General features: G+C 47.0%; 1 protein-coding gene across 1 annotated transcript in view; it reads left to right on the forward strand.

Moving 5' to 3' along the window:
- Positions 1 to 20852, forward strand: part of KANK4 (KN motif and ankyrin repeat domains 4) — a 90866-nt gene that overhangs the window by 60105 nt on the left and 9909 nt on the right. The window contains exons 7-9 of the mRNA XM_007978519.3: positions 2880 to 3099; positions 13863 to 14005; positions 19863 to 20063. Coding sequence (XP_007976710.3) covers positions 2880 to 3099; positions 13863 to 14005; positions 19863 to 20063 — 564 coding nt within the window. The remainder of the gene's footprint in view (positions 1 to 2879; positions 3100 to 13862; positions 14006 to 19862; positions 20064 to 20852) is intronic.

The following is a 20852-nucleotide window of genomic DNA, read 5'->3' on the forward strand; positions in this document are numbered from 1 at the left end:
ATGCAGGCCGGGGGCTCAGAGGCACTTCCCACACATCATTAAGCAATGCACCATGAGTGGCTGTCATCAGACTCTGTGACTTAGGCTCACGATGCCCCTGTGGTTTGAGAGGACTTTAGGCAGAGTGTGAAAAGCATGTAGAATGGGAATTGAAGGTTCTATTCCCAGGACCCTCGTCTGTGAAATATTGGGCAAGTCAGTTTGATGCTCAGGGCCTCTGTTTCTTCATCAATAAAATGAAGGTGGTGGATGGCATGTTTCCATTCGTCTCGAGCCCTGACGTTTAATTCTATAGTCATTACTGTTTTCCTTGAAGTGTACCTCTGGGTCAAGAGACCGAAAACAAGAAAATACGCATTTGCTCCTTCACACCTTCATGGTTTACAGAGATTTAAATACATAGTGACTCTACTTTTAATCAAGGGATATTGGCACAGGCACATTTTCCCAAGTTATGAGAGAGGCTGTAAGACCCGTGGTGGAACAACCCGTAAGCATTTTTCAAAGCCATTTTACTCTCCTTTGCAAAAGAGCCCTAGAAGTAAAAACAATCAATGCATCAGTGTTTATTTCTTACCCAACTCGTTTCTGTTATTTTATCTTTAGCTGATCTGACAAATAGTTGTTCCCTAAAGAACCAATATGTAGGGCCAGGGCCAGTGTCTCACGCCTGTAATCCCAGTACTTTGGGAGGCCGAGGCAGGTGGATCACTTGAGCCCAGGAGTTTGAGACCAGCCTGGGCAATATGGCAAAACCCTGTGTCTACGAAAAAATACAAAAAATTAGCCTGGCGTGGTGGCACGTGCCTGTAGTCCCAGCTACTCAGTGGCTGAGGTGGGAGAATCACCTGAGCCCCAGAGGTTGAGGCTGCAGTGAGCTGTGATTGCACCACTGCACTCCAGCCTCAGCACTGGAGTGAGATCCTGTCGCAAACACAGGAAAAAAATAAAAAGAACCAATATGTGGATGTTGATCAAAACTCCTGTCACTTATTCTTAATTGAATTAATGAACTAAGGTCTTTCTCAGCCCTTCATTCAAAACCCACCACTCGGCTGGGCGCAGTGGCTCACACCTGTAATCCCAGCACTTTGGGAGGCCGAGATGGACGGATCACCTGAGGTCAAGAGTTCAAGACCAGGCTGGCCAACACGGCAAAACCCTGTCTCTACTAAAAATACAAAAATTAGCTAGGCATGGTGGCCCGCGCCTGTAATCCCAGCTACTTGGGAGGCTGAGGCAGGAGAATTGCTTGAACCCAGGAGGTGGAGGTTGTGGCAAGCTGAGATCATGCAACTACACTCCAGCCTGGGCCACAGGCTGGCCCACTCTGTCTCAAAAGAAACCAACCAACCAAACAAAAACAAAAAACAAAATCCACCCCTCTGTTCCTTAATATTAGGATCTTTCTCCAGATTTTCTTGAAGATCTCACAGGCAAAGGAGATACTCTGATTTATAAAAGTGTTTTAGCCACAAAAGATTCCACTGATTCTGCTCTAGAAAAGTGATCAGAGGATATGCAAGCCTGGCACCACACCCATGTTAGGATCAAAGCAATGGATACCGTCTCCCTTGCCCCCACCTTAGAGGAAGAAGCAGGTGTGTAAGGACCTCACTCTGTAGAACCATGAAGGTAAGGGGCCAGTCCCCTTTTACTCCCATTTTATAATAGAACAAGTAAGGATCAAAAAGGTTATATGACTTCCAAGGTCCCACAGCTAAGCCAGGGATTTTATTTATTTATTTATTTTTATTTCTATTATATTATTTTTTTAATCTGAGACGGAGTTTTGCTCTTGTTGCCTAGGCTGGAGTGCAATGGTGCACTCACACACAACCTCCACCTCCCGGGTTTCAAGCGGTTCTCCTGCCTCAGCCTCCTGAGTAGCTGGGATTACAGGCATGCGCCACCATGCCTTGCTAATTTTGTATTTTTAGTAGAGACAGGGTTTCTCCATGTTGGTCAGGCTGGTCTCAAACTCCCGACCTCAGGTGATCCCCTCGTCTCGGCCTCCCAAAGTGTTGGGATTATAGGCGTGAGCCACTGCGCCCAGCCAAGCCAGGGATTAAACTGTGTCACATCGATTTAGTGACTCCAAGTCCAGGACTCTTCCTGGCGTGAGTATGAAATCATTTATCATAATCACTTCTCAATAGCTTCTCCTCCCCATTAGGTACATACTCTTTAAACACTGAGGTCATGTCACACACAGAGTTGATGTCATTGGCTCTGGCACTCTTCTCGTTCATGGTCCCAGAGCAGCTGAATGCTGCAGATAGCAGGGCCCTGCCGTGGGTTGTTAAACCATTTACTCTCAAGGTCCTTGCAAAGCTTAAAAGCCAAACATGTCAAGCACACCTGTTTGGGTTTTATTTCAAGCATAAATTGGGGATGTTGTTTGTCTTCGCATGCATGTTTCCCATTAGTAAGATGATGCGAGTTTCCAGCTATGCCTATTAAACACACGCAGGAGTCCTGGTAGAGTCTGGGGCAAGGTCAGTATGGGCTGGCTGTGTGAGGGGGAAGGAGAGGGCCTTTGTCATTGTGAGCATACCAGGGGTGTGAGCTAAACTTCTTACTGAGGGTGTCAGCTAAACTTCCCGCAGACTCAAACTTTCTCCAGTTAAGTGCCTTGTTACTGGTTACTAGGCTGTCCTCCCAGTTCTCCTTTCCACTCCCAGAGGGGGCTGATCGCACAAGTACAAAGTATGTTGCTGCATTCCTAACCCCACCAGCTCTGAGCCCTTCAGGAATAAATCACATGGCAAACTGGAGGGAGCTGAAGGGACAGAGGCCAAAGCTGGCTTTCCTTGTGTAAGGGAGGAACTCTTGCTGGCCAGGGAACCTCTTGGAATTGGTCTCTTTTGGGGTTTCAGAGGCAAAGCTTGAACACCATCAGTCAAGAGTGGTTCCGCGTCTCCAGCCGGAAGTCGTCTAGCCCCGCTGTGGTGGCCTCCTACCTCTGCGAGGTCCAGCCTCACTCCCCACACTTCCTGAAGCTGCTTGTCAACTTGGCCGATCGCAACGGGAACACAGCCCTTCACTACAGTGTGTCCCACTCCAATTTCTCCATCGCGAAGCTGCTGCTGGAGACAGGTCAGAAGTGGTTGCATTTATACAGTCTGGGTCCGTCCTTGAAGGACATGGCAATTTTTTAAATTTTTTTCAAAAATTTCAATAGCTTTGGAAGTACAAGTGGTTTTTGGTTACGTGGATGAATTGTACAGTGGTGAAGTCTGGTCTTGTAGTATACCTATCACACAAATAGTGTACATGGTACCCCATAGGTAGCTTTTCCTCACTGCCTTCTGCCCTCCCCTCTTCTGACTCTCTGGTATAATTGTCCTTTATGCCACTCTGTATGTCTTCATGTACCTGTGGCTTAGCTCCAACTTATAATGAGAACACGCAGTATTTGGTTTTCCATTCTTGAGTTACTTCACTTAGGATAATGGCCTCCAGTTCCATCCAGGTTGCTGCAAAAGACATTGTTTTGTTCTTTTTTGTGGCTGAGTAGTATTCCATGGAATGTATGTATGTGTGTGCATATATGTACAAATAACATTTTATTATATGTATATGTATGTATATATTATATATTTTATATATATGTATATATAACATTTTCTTTATCCACTCATCAGTTGATGGGCATTTAGGTTGATTCCATGTCTTTGCAATTGTGAATTGTGCTGTGATAGCATACAAACGCGGGTGTCTTTTTGATAGAATGACTTGAAGGGCAATTCTTGTACACATTTCTTTCTGGTGAGGAAATGCTTCATTGTCGAAAGTTCCCTCTGGGCTGGCTGGGAGCGGTGGCTCACGCCTGTAATCCCAGCACATTGGGAGGCCGAGGCGGGCAGATCACGAGGTCAGGAGATCGAGACCATCCTGGCTAACAGGGTGAGACCCTGTCTCTACTAAAAATACAAAAAATTATCTGGGTGTGGTGGCGGGCGCCTGTAGTCCCAGCTACTCGGGAGGCTGAGGCAGGAGAATGGCGTGAACCCGGGAGGCGGAGCTTGTAGTGAGCCGAGATCACACCACTGCACTCCAGCCTGGGCGACAGAGCAAGGCCCTGTCTCAAAAAAAAAAAAAAAAAAAAAAAAGAAAGTTCCTTCTGTGTTCCAGAAACTGGACCAGACCATGTTGCCTCTGTTTGCCTCATTTGTTCTTCACAGCATTCCTGTGATGTGGGTATTGTTCTCATGTTACAGCTAAGGAAACTCAGGCTCAAGAGTTATAAAACTTGCTCAGGTTACAGCACTGGTCAAGGGTAGAGTCAGGTTTTGTACTCAGTTTGTCCACCTCCACAGCTATAACTGTACTGCCTCTGGGGAAAATGGCATTTTCTCATCTTCAGAAGATACTTTTTAACAAAGGTCGTGGCTCCATTTGACCAATTTGACTCAACTTGATTCATTCGTCTTTCATCAGATATTTATTGACTACACATGAGGTCCATACTGGCTACTACCAGGGATGCAAAGGTGAGCCAGGTTAGCCCTCTGCTTCCTGGGAGCTAACAGTCTAGCAATTGGGATGGAGCTGGATGGTGGCTCATGAAAGAGAGATAGAGAAAGCGATTTAGGAACTGAAATGAGAGCATGTCTAGTGCAGGGAGTGGCAAAGGTGCACTGGAGCAGGCAGGACTCCAGCAGGCAGTGTTCCAGGCAGAAGGAACTCCATGGAGGTTAGATAGGGAAAATGCCTGAAGACCAGAAAGCTTGTAGTTTGGATGGGATGGGAATTAAGGTTGGAAGGGTGAGTTGGAGCCACCACATGGAGAAATGGAGGACCTGGAATGCCAGGCTGAACCCTGCTTGGAAGGTCCCAGGAAGTCAGTGCAGGTTTTTTTGTAGGAAACTCCATAACCAGGGTAATTCTCTAAAAGAGTCATTTGACAGTAGGGGTGGGTTAGTGAAGGCAGCAGGAGAAGTGGTGGCAGGGCAGACAGGAGGCCATTACAGAGGTCCACAGAGAGGTAGTGAGGGCTTATAATAGGTGAGGATGGTAGGAACTGAATAGCAAAAAGCCATTGGGAGGTCAGGCATTATGGCTCATGCCTGTAATCCCAGCACTTTGGGAAGCCGAGGTGGGCAGATCACTTGAGGTCAGGAGTTCAAGACCAGCCTGGTCAACATGGCAAAACCTTGTCTCTACTAAAAACACACAAAAAAATTAGCCGGGCATGGTGGCATGCACCTGTAATCTCAGCTACTATGGATGCTGAGGCAGGAGAATTGCTTGAACCCAGGAGGCGGAGGTTGCAGTGAGCCGAGTTCACACCACTGCACTCCAGCCTCCAGAGCAACAAAGCTCCAGCAACAGAGCAAAACTCTATCTCAAAATATAAAAAAAAAAAAAGACTGGGCACAGTGGCTCATGCATGCAATCCCAACACTTTGGGAGGCTGAGGCAGGCAGATCATTTGAGGTTCAAGACCAGCCTGGCCAACATGGTGAAACACTGTCTCTATTAAAAATACAAAAATTAGCTGGGTGGTAGTGACGCATGCCTGTAATCCCAGCTACTTGGGAGGCCAAGGCAGGAGAATCGCTTGAGCCTGGGGTGGGTGGAGGTTTTGGTGAGCCGAGATAGTGCCACCGCACTCCAGTCTGGGTGACAGAGTGAGACCCTATCTCAAAAAAAAAAAAAGTCATTGGGAAGGTAGTGCCCGACTGGTGAGGTGAGTTGGAGCTCTCTGTCAAGCCTGGATGGTTGAGAAGACAGTGGGCTGCAGGAGGAGAAGGACTAAATGTGGAGGAAGCAGAAAGGATAATTCAGTTTGGGGCAGATTTTTAGTTTCTGGAGACGTGCAAAGGCTATTGAGAATTCCAGATGCAAAATGAAAAGGCAACAGAGCTTTGGGTGAGGCCGGCCAGAGCACGTGCAATGAGGCCTTTAGGAGAGGAGGCCTCTCTTGCTCTTGGTTATCCTGTGCAGAGAGAGAGAGAGCACGCCAGTGAAGGAGACCTAGGCAGAGTCATGTGATAACTAGAAGAAATAAGAGGATTGTGGCTGATGGGGAAGGACAGCCCATGAAAAACAAAGAGTGTCAACTGCATCAGATTCTGCAGGGTCCCTGAAGGATGATGCCTGGGTTTGGCAGATGGAGGGGACGGGGGGTGCCACTAGTGACTTTGGAGACAGCTGCTTTGGGGCATGTTGGGAGGAAACCAGCTAGAAGAGGGGAAGGAGCAAAGCGCCAGGCTTGGGGAAGGCAGTGATGGAGTGTCTTGGCTGAAGGAGGCAGGAGAGCCTACGGAGAGTTCGTTGTGTGTTTGTCTGGGGAGAGGAGATCTGAACATATTTTTTGACTGAGAAGAAGAATCCAAGAAAGAAGAGGAACAGGTAAGCTGGGGAACAGAGACAGAGAATGAGAGACAGACAAAGAGAGACATGGAGAGGAAGAGAATGAGAGACAGAGACAGACAGAAAAAGAAAGAGAGAGAGACAGGGAGAGAAAAAGGAAGAGAGATAGAGACTGACAGAGAATCAGAGACAGAGAAAGAGAGAGGTGAAAGATACAAAAGAGAGAAGCCACTTGGCGAAGCAAGGTCTAGGAGGAGCTGGGAAAGCCTGGGCCCCACAGCAGAGGCAGGTGAGGGCAGCCGAGGCAAGACGCTGGGCCATTCGTTTCTCTGAGATGGAAGCGAAAAAAGGAGAAAGTGGGTAACAGTGCAGAGAGACGTTGAGGAGAGCAGGGAGGTGGAGGCCACTGGCCTCAGATGGCCTCGATCTTCTCAGGAAAGTGAGAGTAGAATCAGGGTTACAGATTGGAAAGGGGTAGTTAACAGTCAACCAAAGACAGGTGTGTGATGAGGCTGAGCTAAAGCTCATGGGCCTCCGTCAAATGTCATCTATGAGTTTAAGAAGGCTGTATGGGGCTGTCTAGGAGAGTCCGTACAAGAGGTATAAAACCCCAAATGATCCCCACAGATGTGGCCTTCTGCTAAGTATTTAGCATCTGTTAAATATAACTTAAATGTATTATGAATTATATTATATTTGTAAATTATGTTATAAATTATATTGTATTTATAATTATAAATATAAGTTATAGAATAATGAATATAATTATTTCATTTAATAATAAAATTTTATTGTTAGAATAGGATGATTATCCCTCTTTATAGACCATGAAAGTGACATTCAGAAAAGTCAGCAAACTTACCCTAGATCACCCAATAACTAAGTGTGCTACTAGGATTTAAAGTCAATACTGGGCCAGGCGAGGTGGCTCATGCCTATAATCCCAGCACTTTGGGAGGCTGAGGCGGGGGGATCACTTAAGCTCAGACGTTCAAGACCAGCCTGAGCAACAGGGTGAAACCCTATCTCCACCAAAAATACGAAGATTAGCCAGATGTGGTGGTACACGCCTGTGGTCCCAGCTACTCGGGAGGCTGAGGTGGGAGGATCGCTTGAACCCAGGAAGTTGAGGCTGCAGTGAGCCGTGATCGCACCACTGCACTCCAGTGTGGGTGACAGAGTGAGACCTGGACTTAAAAAAAAAAAAAAAAAGAAGAAGAAAAAGAAAAATTGGTCCCATTGCTCTTTTCATTTCTGACACCTAGGAGGTAGAGCATAACTCTTCCTTTAGGAGCCCTGAGGTAGGAATTTAAATGAACATCAAAAGTCTGAATTTAGGACCCAACGGCTTTCCCCAACTTGGGTCCTGTCTGGCTAAAATCCCTCTTGTGGCTTCCTATTGCTCTTAGTGTGAGAGGCGGCTTCTTCAACCTGTCCTTCAGGACCCTGCCTGCCCTGGCTCCCACCTGCTTGGGCCGTCTCTGCTGCCGCCATGCTCTCCTCCTTCCCTCCACTCTAGCCACGCTGGCCTCACTCACCAAGGTCATTCCCTCCTGGGATTTTTGTATTTGCCTTCTACCTGGACTCTTCCCCCTGAGGCTCTTCTTGTGACTGGCTCTTTCTCGTCATTCAAGTCACAGTCCAAATGTCATCTCCTCAGAAGTCTTCCTGGTGCTTCTGTCTAAAGTGGCTGACCCCACCTCTCTCTAGGGGAGCACCCTCTTTCTTTCTTGAGACACTTTTTGCTTTTCATTTCTACTCAACAGAATGTTCATTCACTCAAAAGGGGCTCCTGTCTGTCTTGTTCCTGTCTGTTTCCCTAACACCTAGACCAGTTCCTGGTTCCTAGTAGGTGTCGAGTGAAAACGTCTGTTAAATGAATGAGCGATGGATGACTCTTGGGAGCTAGGTTAAATTCCAGTAAACTTCCATGTCTTCAAAACTCTGCTAAGCAGCTTTGAGTGTCTTCAGCTGAACGGGAAAGGCAGTGTACATAATGACAGCCTGAAGTTGTTTCTGATTTTCACATCATCAAAAGAAGATTAAATTATAGCTAACAGTGAGCTGATGTTATTGATTTCAGTTCTTCATGGATGCATGGATACCATCAAAATGGTAGATCAAATGAAAAAGGCACATAATTAAATGGAGCATGGCTCTGTGTTCTGTTACTGTATTCAATGTTAGGGGCCATCAGTGTAGAATGTGAATAAAGCAGCTACTGGTTTTTCAGTGTCGTCCTCATCCCAGACACTGGACTTAGTGTGATATACATACACACTGTCATGTACAATCCTTGCAGAATTGTGAAGCAGATCTTAATTGCCTTTTCCAAGTGAGAAAACTGAGGCTCAGAGATGTCAGGTAATGCGGTCAAGGTCACAGAGCCTGTAAGAAGCTAATCCAGAATTCAAACCAAGATGGGTCAGCCTCCTAATCTGGGCTTTTTCTACTACCTTATCTGTGCTTCTGGGACACTGAGACTTTGGGAACATCCATTATGTGCATGAAGAATCCAAAGACCAGTAACATATGGCCCTTGTCTTTAAGTGTTCACAGTCTTGTAGCCTGTTAGAAGTTTCTGGGTGAGCCAGGCCAGGACAGAGAAGAGACAACTGAAATTTGGGTGGTATAAATATCTGCTGATGCTAAGAATTCACTTAATACTCATCAACTTTAAAGTAGTTTGGAAACTTTTCCCTTTAACACAGTGAAATAGCTAAATAGCCATAAAGGTAAAGTAAGAAGGGGGTTGGGGAGAATGGGTTGAGAGAGTTGTTACTTTCTCTCATCTGTAGAAGGGATGTTGAGGATGACAGATCTGTCACACTCCCAAACCTGGGATGTCCTTACAGGCAGTTGTTAAGCATCCAGAAAAAAAAAATTTACAAACTATAAAGGGCTGTACAGAAGTGATTCATTATTATTGAGAATAGAGCCAGAGTGCACCTCTGCCAGCTCAACCCCAAGTGATCCGTCCTTTATTTTGCCAAATGCCCTTGCAGGGCGTATTGAGTCAGAGGATGCTCTGTCGAGAGCCTTGCTCCTCTGTCACCTCCAGGGAGAGTTGGCTTTGCTGCCTGATGGCTACTCTGAAGCATCTTCTGTAAAGTCCTGGGTCCTGGCAGGGTGCAGTGGCTCACGCCTGTAATTCTAGTACTTGGAGAAGCCAAGGCAGGCAGATTACCTGAGGTTAGGAGTTCAAGACCATCCTGGCCAACATGGCGAAACCCCATCTCTACTAAAAATACAAAAATTAGCTGGGCATGGTGGTGCATGCCTGTAATCCCAGCTACTCAGGAGGCTGAGGCAGGAGAATCGCTTGAACCCAGGAGGCAGAGGTTACAGTGAGCCGAGATCACACCAGTGCACTCCAACGTGGGTGACAGAGTGAGACTCCATCTCAAAAATAATAAATAAATAAATAAAGTCCTGGGTCCTTAGCCCCTCCTAGTCCCTTTCCTGAGCCTGTGGGCAGGTGTCAGACCTCATTCTACTGAGCTAGAAACCAGGTTTCTGAAGAGATAAAAGAGAACTGATAACCTGAGGCTCGTTTACACATCTTAAAAGCAAACTTAAAATAATCAAGGGGTAGAAATAAAATAGTTATTAACAAGGCAGTGCAAATGTTCACTTCGGTATCAGGACAGAGCTATGAGGCGATGCACGGAGTTGTTACTTAGCTTTCATCACCTGCCAGCTCATGGCAGTGGTCCAAGGAGCTTGAGGGAAAACTGCTGATAAATGAGGTAGACTCATGCCTCTGTTTCCACTGACAGCCTGGTATTATCATGGCACACTTCTGAAAAATTGTTTGAAAAATTATGGGGTAGCCAGGCGCGGTGGCTGATGCCTGTAATCCCAGCACTTTGGGAGGCTGAGGTGGGCGGATCCAACATAGGGAAACCCCGTCTCTACTAAAACTACAAAAATTAGTCGGGCGTGGTGGCTCATGCCTGTAATCCCAGCTACTCGGGAGGCTGAGGCAGGAAAATCGCTTAAACTCGTGAGGCAGAGATTGCAGTGAGCTGAGATCATACGATTGCACTCCAGCCCAGGCCACAAGAGTGAAATGCCATCTAGAAAAAAAAAAGAAGAAAGAAAAATTGGGGGTTGGAGGGAATATCAAACAAATGTTGCTTTTTTCCACTTGCACAGAACTTGCAAATAGCCCTAATTGACATTTTTTCATAAACCATATTTTTACAATGAATACCTAAACCTTATGGGAATATCATTCTGGACAATAATAGTAATAACAGTGAACTCTCACTGAGTGTTTCCTGTGTACTAGGCATGGTTCTAAGTCAGGGGTGTCCAGTCTTTGGCCTCCCTGGACCACACTGGAAGAAGAACTGTCTTGGGGCACACATAACATACACTAACACTGATGATAGCCAATGAGCTAAAAATAATGCTTTAAGAAACTATGAATTTGTGTTGGGCCGCATTCAAAGCTGTCCTGGGCCATAAGTGGCCCATGAGCCACGGGTTGGACAAGCTTGTTCTAAGTCCTTTAAATATATTAGACTGGGCACAGTGACTCACACCTGTAATCTTAGCACTTTGGGAGGCCACAGTGGGTGGATGGCTTGAGCCCAGGAGTTCAAGACCAGTCTGGGCAACATAGTGAAAAACCCTGTTTCTATAAAAAACACAAAGAATTAGCCAGGCATGGTGACATGCACCTGTAGTCCTAGCTACTCAGGAGGCTGAGGTGGGAGGATCACTTGAGCCCTGGAGGCAGAACTTATAGTGAGGTCATGCCACTGCACTCATCCTCAGGCTGGGCAACAGAGCCAAACCCTGTCTTAATAAATAAATAGATAAATAAACTCAATAAATTTCACTTATGAGGTAGGTTGTGTTGTTATCCCCGTTTTATAGAGGAGGAAATGCTAAGAAAGGCTAAGTGACTTGATTTAGTGTAATTGTTTTCCTATTGCCCAAAGGAGCTACGTAAGGGAGGACTGCTTGAACCCAGGAGGTTGAGGCTGCAGTGAGCCATGATCACACCACTGCACACCAGCCTGGGCAACAGAGCGAGACCCTATCTCAAAAAAAAAAAAAAAAAAAAGCAACATAATTTTTTCAGATAAGCAACAGTACAAAGACGTTTGGTTTTCCCATCACCCTTGAGAGGTGGGGTCATTTACATAACAGGTATCAGTCTAGGCCTGATGATCCCCTACCTTTCCTTAGGTGGGGAGGAATACGGATACATATCCCCAGGGCTACGAAGCAGGACTTTCTTTAGAATTCTCATTTACTACTTAGTCTTAAAAATATGCCACGTTTGGCCGGGCACGGTGGCTCATGCCTGTAATCCCAGCCCTTTGGGAGGCCGACGTGAGTGGATCATGAGGTCAGGAGTTCAAGACCAGCCTGACCAACATAGCGAAACCCAATCTCTACTAAAATATACAAAAATTAGCCAGGTGTGGTGGCATACGCCTGTAATTCCAGCTACTCAGGAGGCTGAGGCAGGAGAATCATTTGAACCCGGGAGGTGGAGGTTGTAGTGAACCAAGATCATGCCACTGCACTCCAGGCTGGTGACAGAACGAAACTCCATCTAAAACAAACAAACAAAAAAGCCAGGTTTGGTCAAGCACAGTGGCTTATGCCTGTAATAATCCCAACACTTTGGGAGCCCGAAGTGAACAGATTGCTTGAGGTCAAGAGTTTGAGACCAGCCTGACTAACATGGTGAAACCCAATCTCTACTAAAAATACATTTAAAAAATAAAAAATCCCAGCACTTTGGGAGGCCAAGGCGGGTGGATCACGAGGTCAGGAGATCGAGACCATCCTGGCTAACACAGTGAAACCCCATCTCTACTAAAAATACAAAAAATTAGCCGGGTGTGGTGGCGGGCACCTGTAGTCCCAGCTACTCAAGAGGCTGGGGCAGGAGAATGGTGTGAACCCAGGAGGCAGAGCTTGCAGTGAGCCCAGATCGTGCCATTGCTCTCCAACCTGGACGACAGAGCGAGACTCCATCTCAAAAAATAAAATAAAATAAAATAAAATAAAATAAAATAAAATAAAATAAAATAAAATAAAAAATTAGCTGGGCATGGTGATGCATGCCTGTAGCCCTAGCTACTCAGGAGGCTGAGGCAGGAGAATCGCTTGAACCGGGAGGCGGAGGTTGCAGTGAGCAGAGATCGTACCACTGCACTCCAGCCTGAGCAACAGAGAGAGACTGTCTGAAAACAAACAAACAAACAAATGCCAGGTTTTTGGCTAGGTACATTGGCTCACACCTGTAATCCCAGCACTTTGGGAGGCCGAGGCGGGGGATCACTTGAAGTCAGTAGTTCGAGACCACACTGGCCAATGCAGTGAAACCCTGTCTCTACTAAAAATACAAAAATTAGCCAGGTGTGGTGGCGTGCACTTACAGGCTACTCAGGAGGCTGAGGCAGGAAAATCACTTAAACCTGGGAGGCAGAGGTTGCAGTGAGCTGAGATCGTACCACTGCACTCCAGCTTGGGTGACAGAGTGAGACCTTGTCTCAAGAAAAATAAATAGATAAACAAATAATGCCAGGTTTTCATTGTATTGTGAAATGTAATTCTTAGTTGTTTTAATATAAAATTGTGGAGTTTTTTTCTCCCTCCATTTTTCAAGGGAGATGGTTGTTCCTGGAAGATTTCCCACGTTTATCCCATGATGTTGTTCACCCTCCTGGTACGTGGCACAGTAGACCCCTGGGCCCTTGGAAAGGACCTGCAAACACAGCCATCAGTTTAAGAGTCACACACAAATGTGAGCTAGTGAGTGTGAAACCTAAAATGCACAGCCATGGTGGCATTCCAGGCATAGGGGCAGGTGAGGGATGAGCTCCAGAACCAGACAGACCTGAGTGTTCCCAACCCACTTCGCCTTCACATGAGTGGACAATGTAACTTCTCTGGCTCTCAGTGTCCTCATCTGTACAATAGGAATAACATCTTGTGCTCCGGTTTAGGAAATGAAGTCATGGCCACTAGCCCTTTGGCCATCTCTGGCTTTGTTGTGGGCCTCCCTTGCTGGGTATCCTCAGAAAACTTGTCAAGAAAAGTAACCAGCTAGCCAGGTGCAGTGGCTCATGCCTGTAGTCTCAGCACTTTGGGAGGCCAAGGAGGGTGGATCACAAGGTCAGGAGTTCAGGACCAGCCTGACCAACATGGTGAAACCCCATCTCTACTAAAAATACAAAAAAATTAGCCAGGTGTGGTGGTGCATGTCTGTAATCCCAGCTACTCAGGAGGCGGAGGCGGGAGAATTGCTTGAACCCAGGAGGTGGAGGTTGCAGTGAGCTGAGATCAAGCCACTATCCAGCCTGGGTGACAGAGCAAGACTCCATCTCACAAAAAAAAAAGAAAAAGAAAAGTAACCAGCTTTAAAGGCTGCTGCAAATGTAAACCACTGGAAAGCATTGCTCTAGTCCATGGCTTTCTAATCAGCAAGCAGTGTCCTTTTGAAACGGCTGAAGTGGAGTCTGGCTCCCGGTCCCTCAGGAGCCCTTCAGCACCCATTGCTTCTCTTGCAGGCGTCTGCAACGTGGACCATCAGAACAAAGCTGGCTACACTGCCGTAATGATCACTCCCTTGGCTTCCGCAGAGACCAATGAAGACATGGCTGTTGTCTGGAAGCTCTTAAGAGAAGGAAATGTGAACATTCAAGCTACTCAGGTGGGTGTAATGAACATGATCTCTTCAGTAGATGCAGGGGCACCTCTCACCTTTATTCTGCTAGTGGGGAGAGAAATTCCATGCAGATCCATGAAGTTTTTAATCCAAGTGAGGCTGGGACCTCCAAATGGCATCAGGCAAAGCCTGAATATTCAGTTTTCCTTATAGGTTCCCGAGACCCAGTCAGGCTTGCACAGAGGTCAGTGAGCTTCTAATATAAGCCCCAGTCTGAAACTGAGCAAATTCCATCTGGGTGCAACCTCCCATTCTCAGTTGCCATCTTGAGAAGGCATTTGCTAGTTGGCTGCTCTAAGAAAGCCCTTACAGGTGACCCACCTTGATCATGGCCCACAGCATCTAACTAGGCTCTTTGGAGGTCCGGTCCTTTAAAGAAGTTCTCACCTCTATCACTCCAAAGCCTTTTAACAAGGTCATAGTCCTCAGACTGAGGGAAACTGTGGATAGCCAGGGCAGACAGAAGCATTGGCTCATCATTCCTAGGGGCGTGAGGAGTTCCACTTTCCAGGCTTATATCAGCTTAGCTCAGAGGCTTATTAGAGAGTTCTGCAGGTCATTATCAATCAACCTGGCATGCTGCCTCCGCCCTTGAAATAACCAGATCCCAAAACACTCCTGTCTGCCTTACCTTTGCACCAACAAGTGTGAGTGGCATTATTCCAGACACACAAATCATGCCCCAGTCCCCAGGAGCAGTGCCATGGGCCAGGCTGGGAACAGCAGTTGCTGCGAAGAGCCAGTGGAGCCCTACACAAATGTAGTAGCCAGGGATTCAGGACAGGTGGGCTCCACGAATTCCTTGGGTCACTTGTGCCCTAGGTCAGAAGAGCCCTTAAAGGTCACCTAGGTCTACCCCTTATTATTTTGCAAAATCCTACAAGGTGGTCTCCAGCTCCAGGACCTCCACTGTCAGGAAACTCACGCTCTACCAAAGCAGCCCATTTGGTACTCTAGACAGCTCTGATAACTTTCTATACTGAGCCAAAACTGGGTACTCTGAATCTTTCTTTTTTTTGAAACAGAGTCTCGCTCTGTCACCCAGGCTGGAGTGCAATGGCGTGATCTCGGCACGCTGCAACCTCCACCTCCCGGTTCAAGTGATTCTTCTGCCTCAGCCCCCCAAGTAGCTGAGACTACAGGCACCCGCCATCATACCTAGCTAATTTTTGTATTTTTTAGCGATGGGGTTTCACTGTGTTGGCCAGACTGGTCTTGAACTCCTGACCTCAGATGATCCACGTGGCTTGGCCTTTCAAAGTGCTGGGATTACAGGCGTGAGCCACCGTGCCTGGCCTCTGAATCTTTCATGGAGTGATTAGAAGTTGAGTGGGGTTCACTCCAAAAAACGATCTTAAGACAGCAAAGGCAGCGCAGAGGGTTGGAATGTCTCTATTCATCTTCTGGGGCCCTCTGCTTGAGAACACAGGGTGGGGGTGTGGTCCTTACCCAGAAGGGCTTTGAGTTAGACAAGGCTCCACATAGAACAACAGGGACTCCTCAAAAGGTCATTTGCCCATTTTTTGAACCTACAGGAATGAATGGAGTATGTTTAACTCTCCTTTCCCCTGGAGTGATCACAGATGATAAGGTAACTGTTGAGAGCTGTGAAGAGGCTGGGCTTTTACCCCATGTTAAAGCCAACAAGGTGGCCTGCTACAGTTTTGTGGATGCTGGCAGAAGACATGAGACTTCTGTGCCCGAGACAAAGGACCATGTATTACCCACAGCCGAAGCAGTAGCCACAGTATCAGCATTGCCCAAATCCCAGCTCCCACGGGGCAGTGTGAGGAGGGCCAGAAAGCTGAGCCTGGAGTGGGTTGTGTGACAGGACAGGACCCCTGAGCACAGGGAAACTGAAGCTTTGATAAGGGACAGTAAGCCTGCCTGCCCTTTTCTCCAAAGAAGACACAAGGCTGTTCACTATATAAACATCCTTAAAAAGATAGTCTAGAACAAAAGGGCAGATTGTGGTGTGCTTTACTCACAGGATGTGCAGAAAAGCAAGAGACTTATGGAAAATGGACTCCTAACAATATATTAAGCACCACTGTCCCATACTCCCCCAGAGTGATTGCAGATAGTAACCCAACCTGATGGCAAAGTGATCGTTGCATACTAACAGCAACCCTAGTGATGGCCAGAAACCAGTATTTGTAGATTGCTTTCTGGTTTTCAAGGTGTTCTACTCACCTACAACTCCTGTTCCATAAGACTCAATACAGCTCATATTTCATTTTTAACTAATGTTTCCCATAAATATGTTAATTATTTTCTAAATTGTCCCTCTTGTAAGAGGGGATGCTTGCAAGAGGATCAAAATCAACCCCTTATTTGTACAGAGAAGAAACTGATGCTGTAGGAGGACAAGGGACTCATTCCAGGTGACCACAGGAGGGGTGAGAATGCGTAGCTGCAGCCATTCCCTTTAGCTCCCCCTGGGCCTTCACATGTGAAGAGAGGTGGAGGTACCAGATTCAATGGGAATGCGCTGGGAGTCTCCTAGGAACAAGCTGCTTCTCTCTGGATCTCCAGGGCAGTACAGCAGCATATAGTAGCTCTCTGTAAATGCTCATTGAATTAAATTATATTGAAAGGGACCAGGAGAACGATGAGGAAGGAAGGGGTCCTGCATCAGGCAGAGGGGCAGATGTGAGGACCATCTACATATGTCAAATGGCTTTAATAACAGTTGGGGGCTGGGCGCGGTGGCTCACACCTATATTCCCAGCACTTTGGGAGGCCAAGGCGGGCTGATCACTTGAGGCTGGGAGTTTGAGGCTAGCCTGGCCAACACAGTGAAACTCCATCTCCACTAAAAATACAAAAAAAAAAAAAACTTAACTGGGCATGGTGGTGGGCGCCTGTAATCCCAGCTACACGGGAGACTGAGGCAGGAGAATTGCTTGAACCTGGGAAGCAGAGGTTGCAGTGAGCCAAGACTGTGCCATTGCACTCCAACCTGGGTGACAGAGCAAGACTCCGTCTCAAAAATAATAATAATAAAACAGTTGGAAAGAGGGGTCTGGAAACTTTGTGGTCTGGACAGTTCAATAAACAACCGTACATATGTATGTATATACATGTATATGTATGTATCAACCTGGCATGCTGCCTCAGCCCTTGAAATAACCAGATCCCAAAACACTCCTATCTGCCTTATCTCTGCACCAGCAAGTGTGAGTGGTATTATTTCAGACACACAAATCATGCCCTAGTCCCCAGGAGCCATACATATATATGTATGTATATATACGTATATGTGTGTATATATACACACACACACACACAAACACACACATATAATACATACAAGGTCTGGAAACCTTGTGGTCTGAATAGTTCAGCGACAAGGTTTCACCATGTTGGCTAGGCTGGTCTTGAACTCCTGACCTCAAGTGAACTCCTGACCTCGCCCACCTCAGCTTCCCAAAGTGCTGAGATTACAGCCATGAGCCACCGCACCCGGCCCTATGTATATCTCTACAGTCCTCTCATCCAACTTTGTTATATTTTGCCCTCATGGTTTTCCTGGGTTCCAGGCAGGTCTCTCTGATGGGACATCAGGCTTTGTAAGGTTGAAGAATAAGGCAAGAACTGTTTTCTCTCCTTTTGGATCCCCTGAGGCCCTGAAAGCACTATCTTACATGTAAAAACTGCTGAGGGCGGCTGAGCGTGGTGGTTCACACCTGTAATCCCAGCACTTTGGGAGGCTGAGGTGGGAGGATCACCTGAGGTCAAGATTTCGAGACCAGCCCGACCAACATGGTGAAACTCCATCTCTACTAAAAATACAAAAATTAGCCGGGCGTAGTGACGGGCACTTGTAATCCCAGCTACTTGGGAGGCTGAGGCAGGAGAATGGCTTGAATCTGGGAGGTGGAGGTTGCAGTGAGCCAAGATTGCACCATTGCACTCCAGCCTGGGCAACAGAGCAAGACTCCATCTCAAAAAACAAACAAACAAACAAACAAACATTGGCCAGATGGAGTGGCATACGCCTATGGTCACAGCTACTCAGGAGGCTGAGGTAGGAGGATCACTTGAGCCCGGGAGGCAGAGTTTGCCGTGAGTCGTGCTCATGCTACTCCACTCCAGTCTGGGTGATAGAGTGAGATTCTGTCTCAAAAAAAAAATATATATATACACACACACACACACACACACACATATAGTATATATAAGAAAATCTATGGGAAATGGGAAATGATGGTCAATTTGTAATCAGAAAAATTACTACTGTACATTATTATATTTACATCCTTTATCTCATTTGATTCCCAAAAAAGCCCTGTGAGGTACACAGGACAAATCATTGTTTTATATATATATATATATATATATTTTTTTTTTTTTTGAGACAGATCTTGTTCTGTTGCCCAAGCTGGAGTGCAGTAGCACAATCTCAGCTTGCTGTAACCTCTGCCTCCCTGGTTCAAGCGATTCTCCTGCCTCAGCCTCCCGAGTAGCAGGTGCCCGCCACCATGCCTAGCTAATTTTTGTATTTTTTCTTTTTTAGTAGAGACAGTTTCACCATGTTGGCCAGGCTGGTCTTGAACTCCTGACCTCAGGTGATCTGCCCGCCTTGGCCTCCCAAAGTGCAGGGATTACAGGCATGAGCCACTGCACCCGGCCCCAATTGTTATATTAATTCTTAAGAGAAGGAAAACCAGCTGGGCACAGTGACTCACACCTGTAATCCCAGCACGTTGGGAGGCCAAGGAGGGCGGCTCACCTGAGGTCAGGAGTTCAAGACCAGCCTGGTCAACATGGGGAAACCCTGTCTCTACTAAAAATACAAAAATTAGCTGGGCATGCTGGCAGGTGCCTGTAACCCCAGCTACTTGGGAGGCTGAGGCAGGAGAATGGCTTGAACCCAGGAGGCGGAGGTTGCAGTGAGCCAAGATCGTGCCATTGCACTCCAGCCTGGGCGACAAGAATGAGACTTCATCTCAAAAAAAAAAAAAACTAGCCGGATGTAGTGAGTGGCACATGCCTGTGAGCCCATCTACTTGGGAGGCTAAGGTGGGAGAATCACTTGATCCCAAAAGATTGATGCTGAAGTGAGCTGTGATTGTGCCACTGCACTCCAGCCTGGGTAACACAGCAAGACCCCATATTTAAAAAAAAAAAAAAAAAGAAAAACCAAGAATCAAGAAGACAGTGACGTGACCTGAATCATGCATTAGGAAACAGCAGAACTAGAGCTTGAACTTGCTTTCTGATTCCAGCTCATTGCTACGTCCACCTATGATTACAGAGATGCCCAACATTACTGTCAATGTCTATAGATTAGAAATGACCACGGGACATGCAACCAGAGATCATGTTGAGAGAGGAGGGTTCTGGGTATCCTTCAACGGAGAATTTCAGAGGCATTGAGCAGAGAAGGCTTCATGGGGAAAGTCAGGCTGGGGCAGGCAGTAAGAAGCCATGATGCTCAAGCACTCAACCTTCATCTGTTCCATCATTCCACATTTATCAGCATGTTCTTGGTGCTGGACACTGGGGAGACAGGGACAAAAACACTTAGTCCCTGCTGTCAATAATGTCACATCCATGCGAAAGAGCAGTTGACAAGTTGCAATACTAAGTGGTGAGTGCTGTGTTAGGAATCCCGTGCCTGGGGAGTGAGAGAAGGCTTTAGCGAGGATGTAGCGTTTCACTAATCTTAAAAGAGTAGAAGTTTGCCAAGCAGAGAAGGTTATGTCCCATATCAAGGGCAGGAGACTCAGATCAGTGGTTGTGTTCTTGGAAGTCTCTGACGAGCACACCCAGGCTGGAGAGGCGGTCCTTCCCCACTGGCAGCAACCTCATCACATCCCTGTGGCTCTGCATGCAGGGAGGCCAGACTGCACTGATGCTGGGAGTCAGCCACGACAGGGAGGACATGGTTCAAGCGCTGCTTAGCTGCCAGGCAGATGTCAATCTGCAGGACCACGATGGATCCTCGGCCCTCATGCTGGCCTGTCACCATGGCAACGTGGACCTGGTGCGGCTGCTCCTGGCACACCCGGCCTGCGACAGCAGTCTGACTGACAAGGTGAGACTTACAGACAATTAACAAGTAGCTGTTGCTGGGCAGGGTGGCTCATGCCTGTAATCCCAGCACTTTGGGAGGCTGAGGTGGGAGGATCACTTGAGACCAGGAGTTCAAGACCAGCCTGGGCAACATAGGGAGACCCCATCTCTTTAAAAAATATATATATATAGCTGTTTAATTTCCCCTCCTGAAGAGTGCCTTGCCAGCCAGCAAAATTCAAGGAACCCTATGGCAGTGCAACAAAATCAGCCTTCTAAAGCTGTTGTGGGATTTTTTTTTTTTTTTTTTTTTTTTTTTTTTTTTTTTTTTTTTTGAGATGGAGTCTGCCTCTGTCGCCCAGACTAGAGTGCAGTGGCGCAATCTGGGCTCACTGCAAGCTCCGCCTCCCAGGTTCACACCATTCTCCTGCCTCAGCCTCCGGAGTTACTGGGACTACAGGCGCCCGCCAACACGCCTGGCTAAGTTTTTGTATTTTTAGTAGAGATGGGGTTTCACCGTGTTAGATAGGATAGTCTTGATCTCCTGACCTCGTGATCCACCCGCCTCGGCCTCCCGAAGTGCTGGGATTACAGGCATGAGCCACCGTGCCTGGCCTTGTGGGATTTAAATAAGAGGCTCAGCACAGTGGCTCATGTCTGTAATCCCAGCACTTTCAGAGGCCAAAGCAGGAGGATTGCTTGAGACCAAGAGTTCAATACCAGCCTGGGCAGCACAGTGAAACCCCATCTCTACTAAAAATACAAAAATTAGCTGGGCGTGGTGGTGGGAACCTGTAATTCCAGTTACTCT

This window comes from Chlorocebus sabaeus, chromosome 20 (genome assembly GCF_047675955.1).
Source record: "Chlorocebus sabaeus isolate Y175 chromosome 20, mChlSab1.0.hap1, whole genome shotgun sequence".
Classification (NCBI taxonomy): Eukaryota; Metazoa; Chordata; class Mammalia; order Primates; family Cercopithecidae; genus Chlorocebus; species Chlorocebus sabaeus.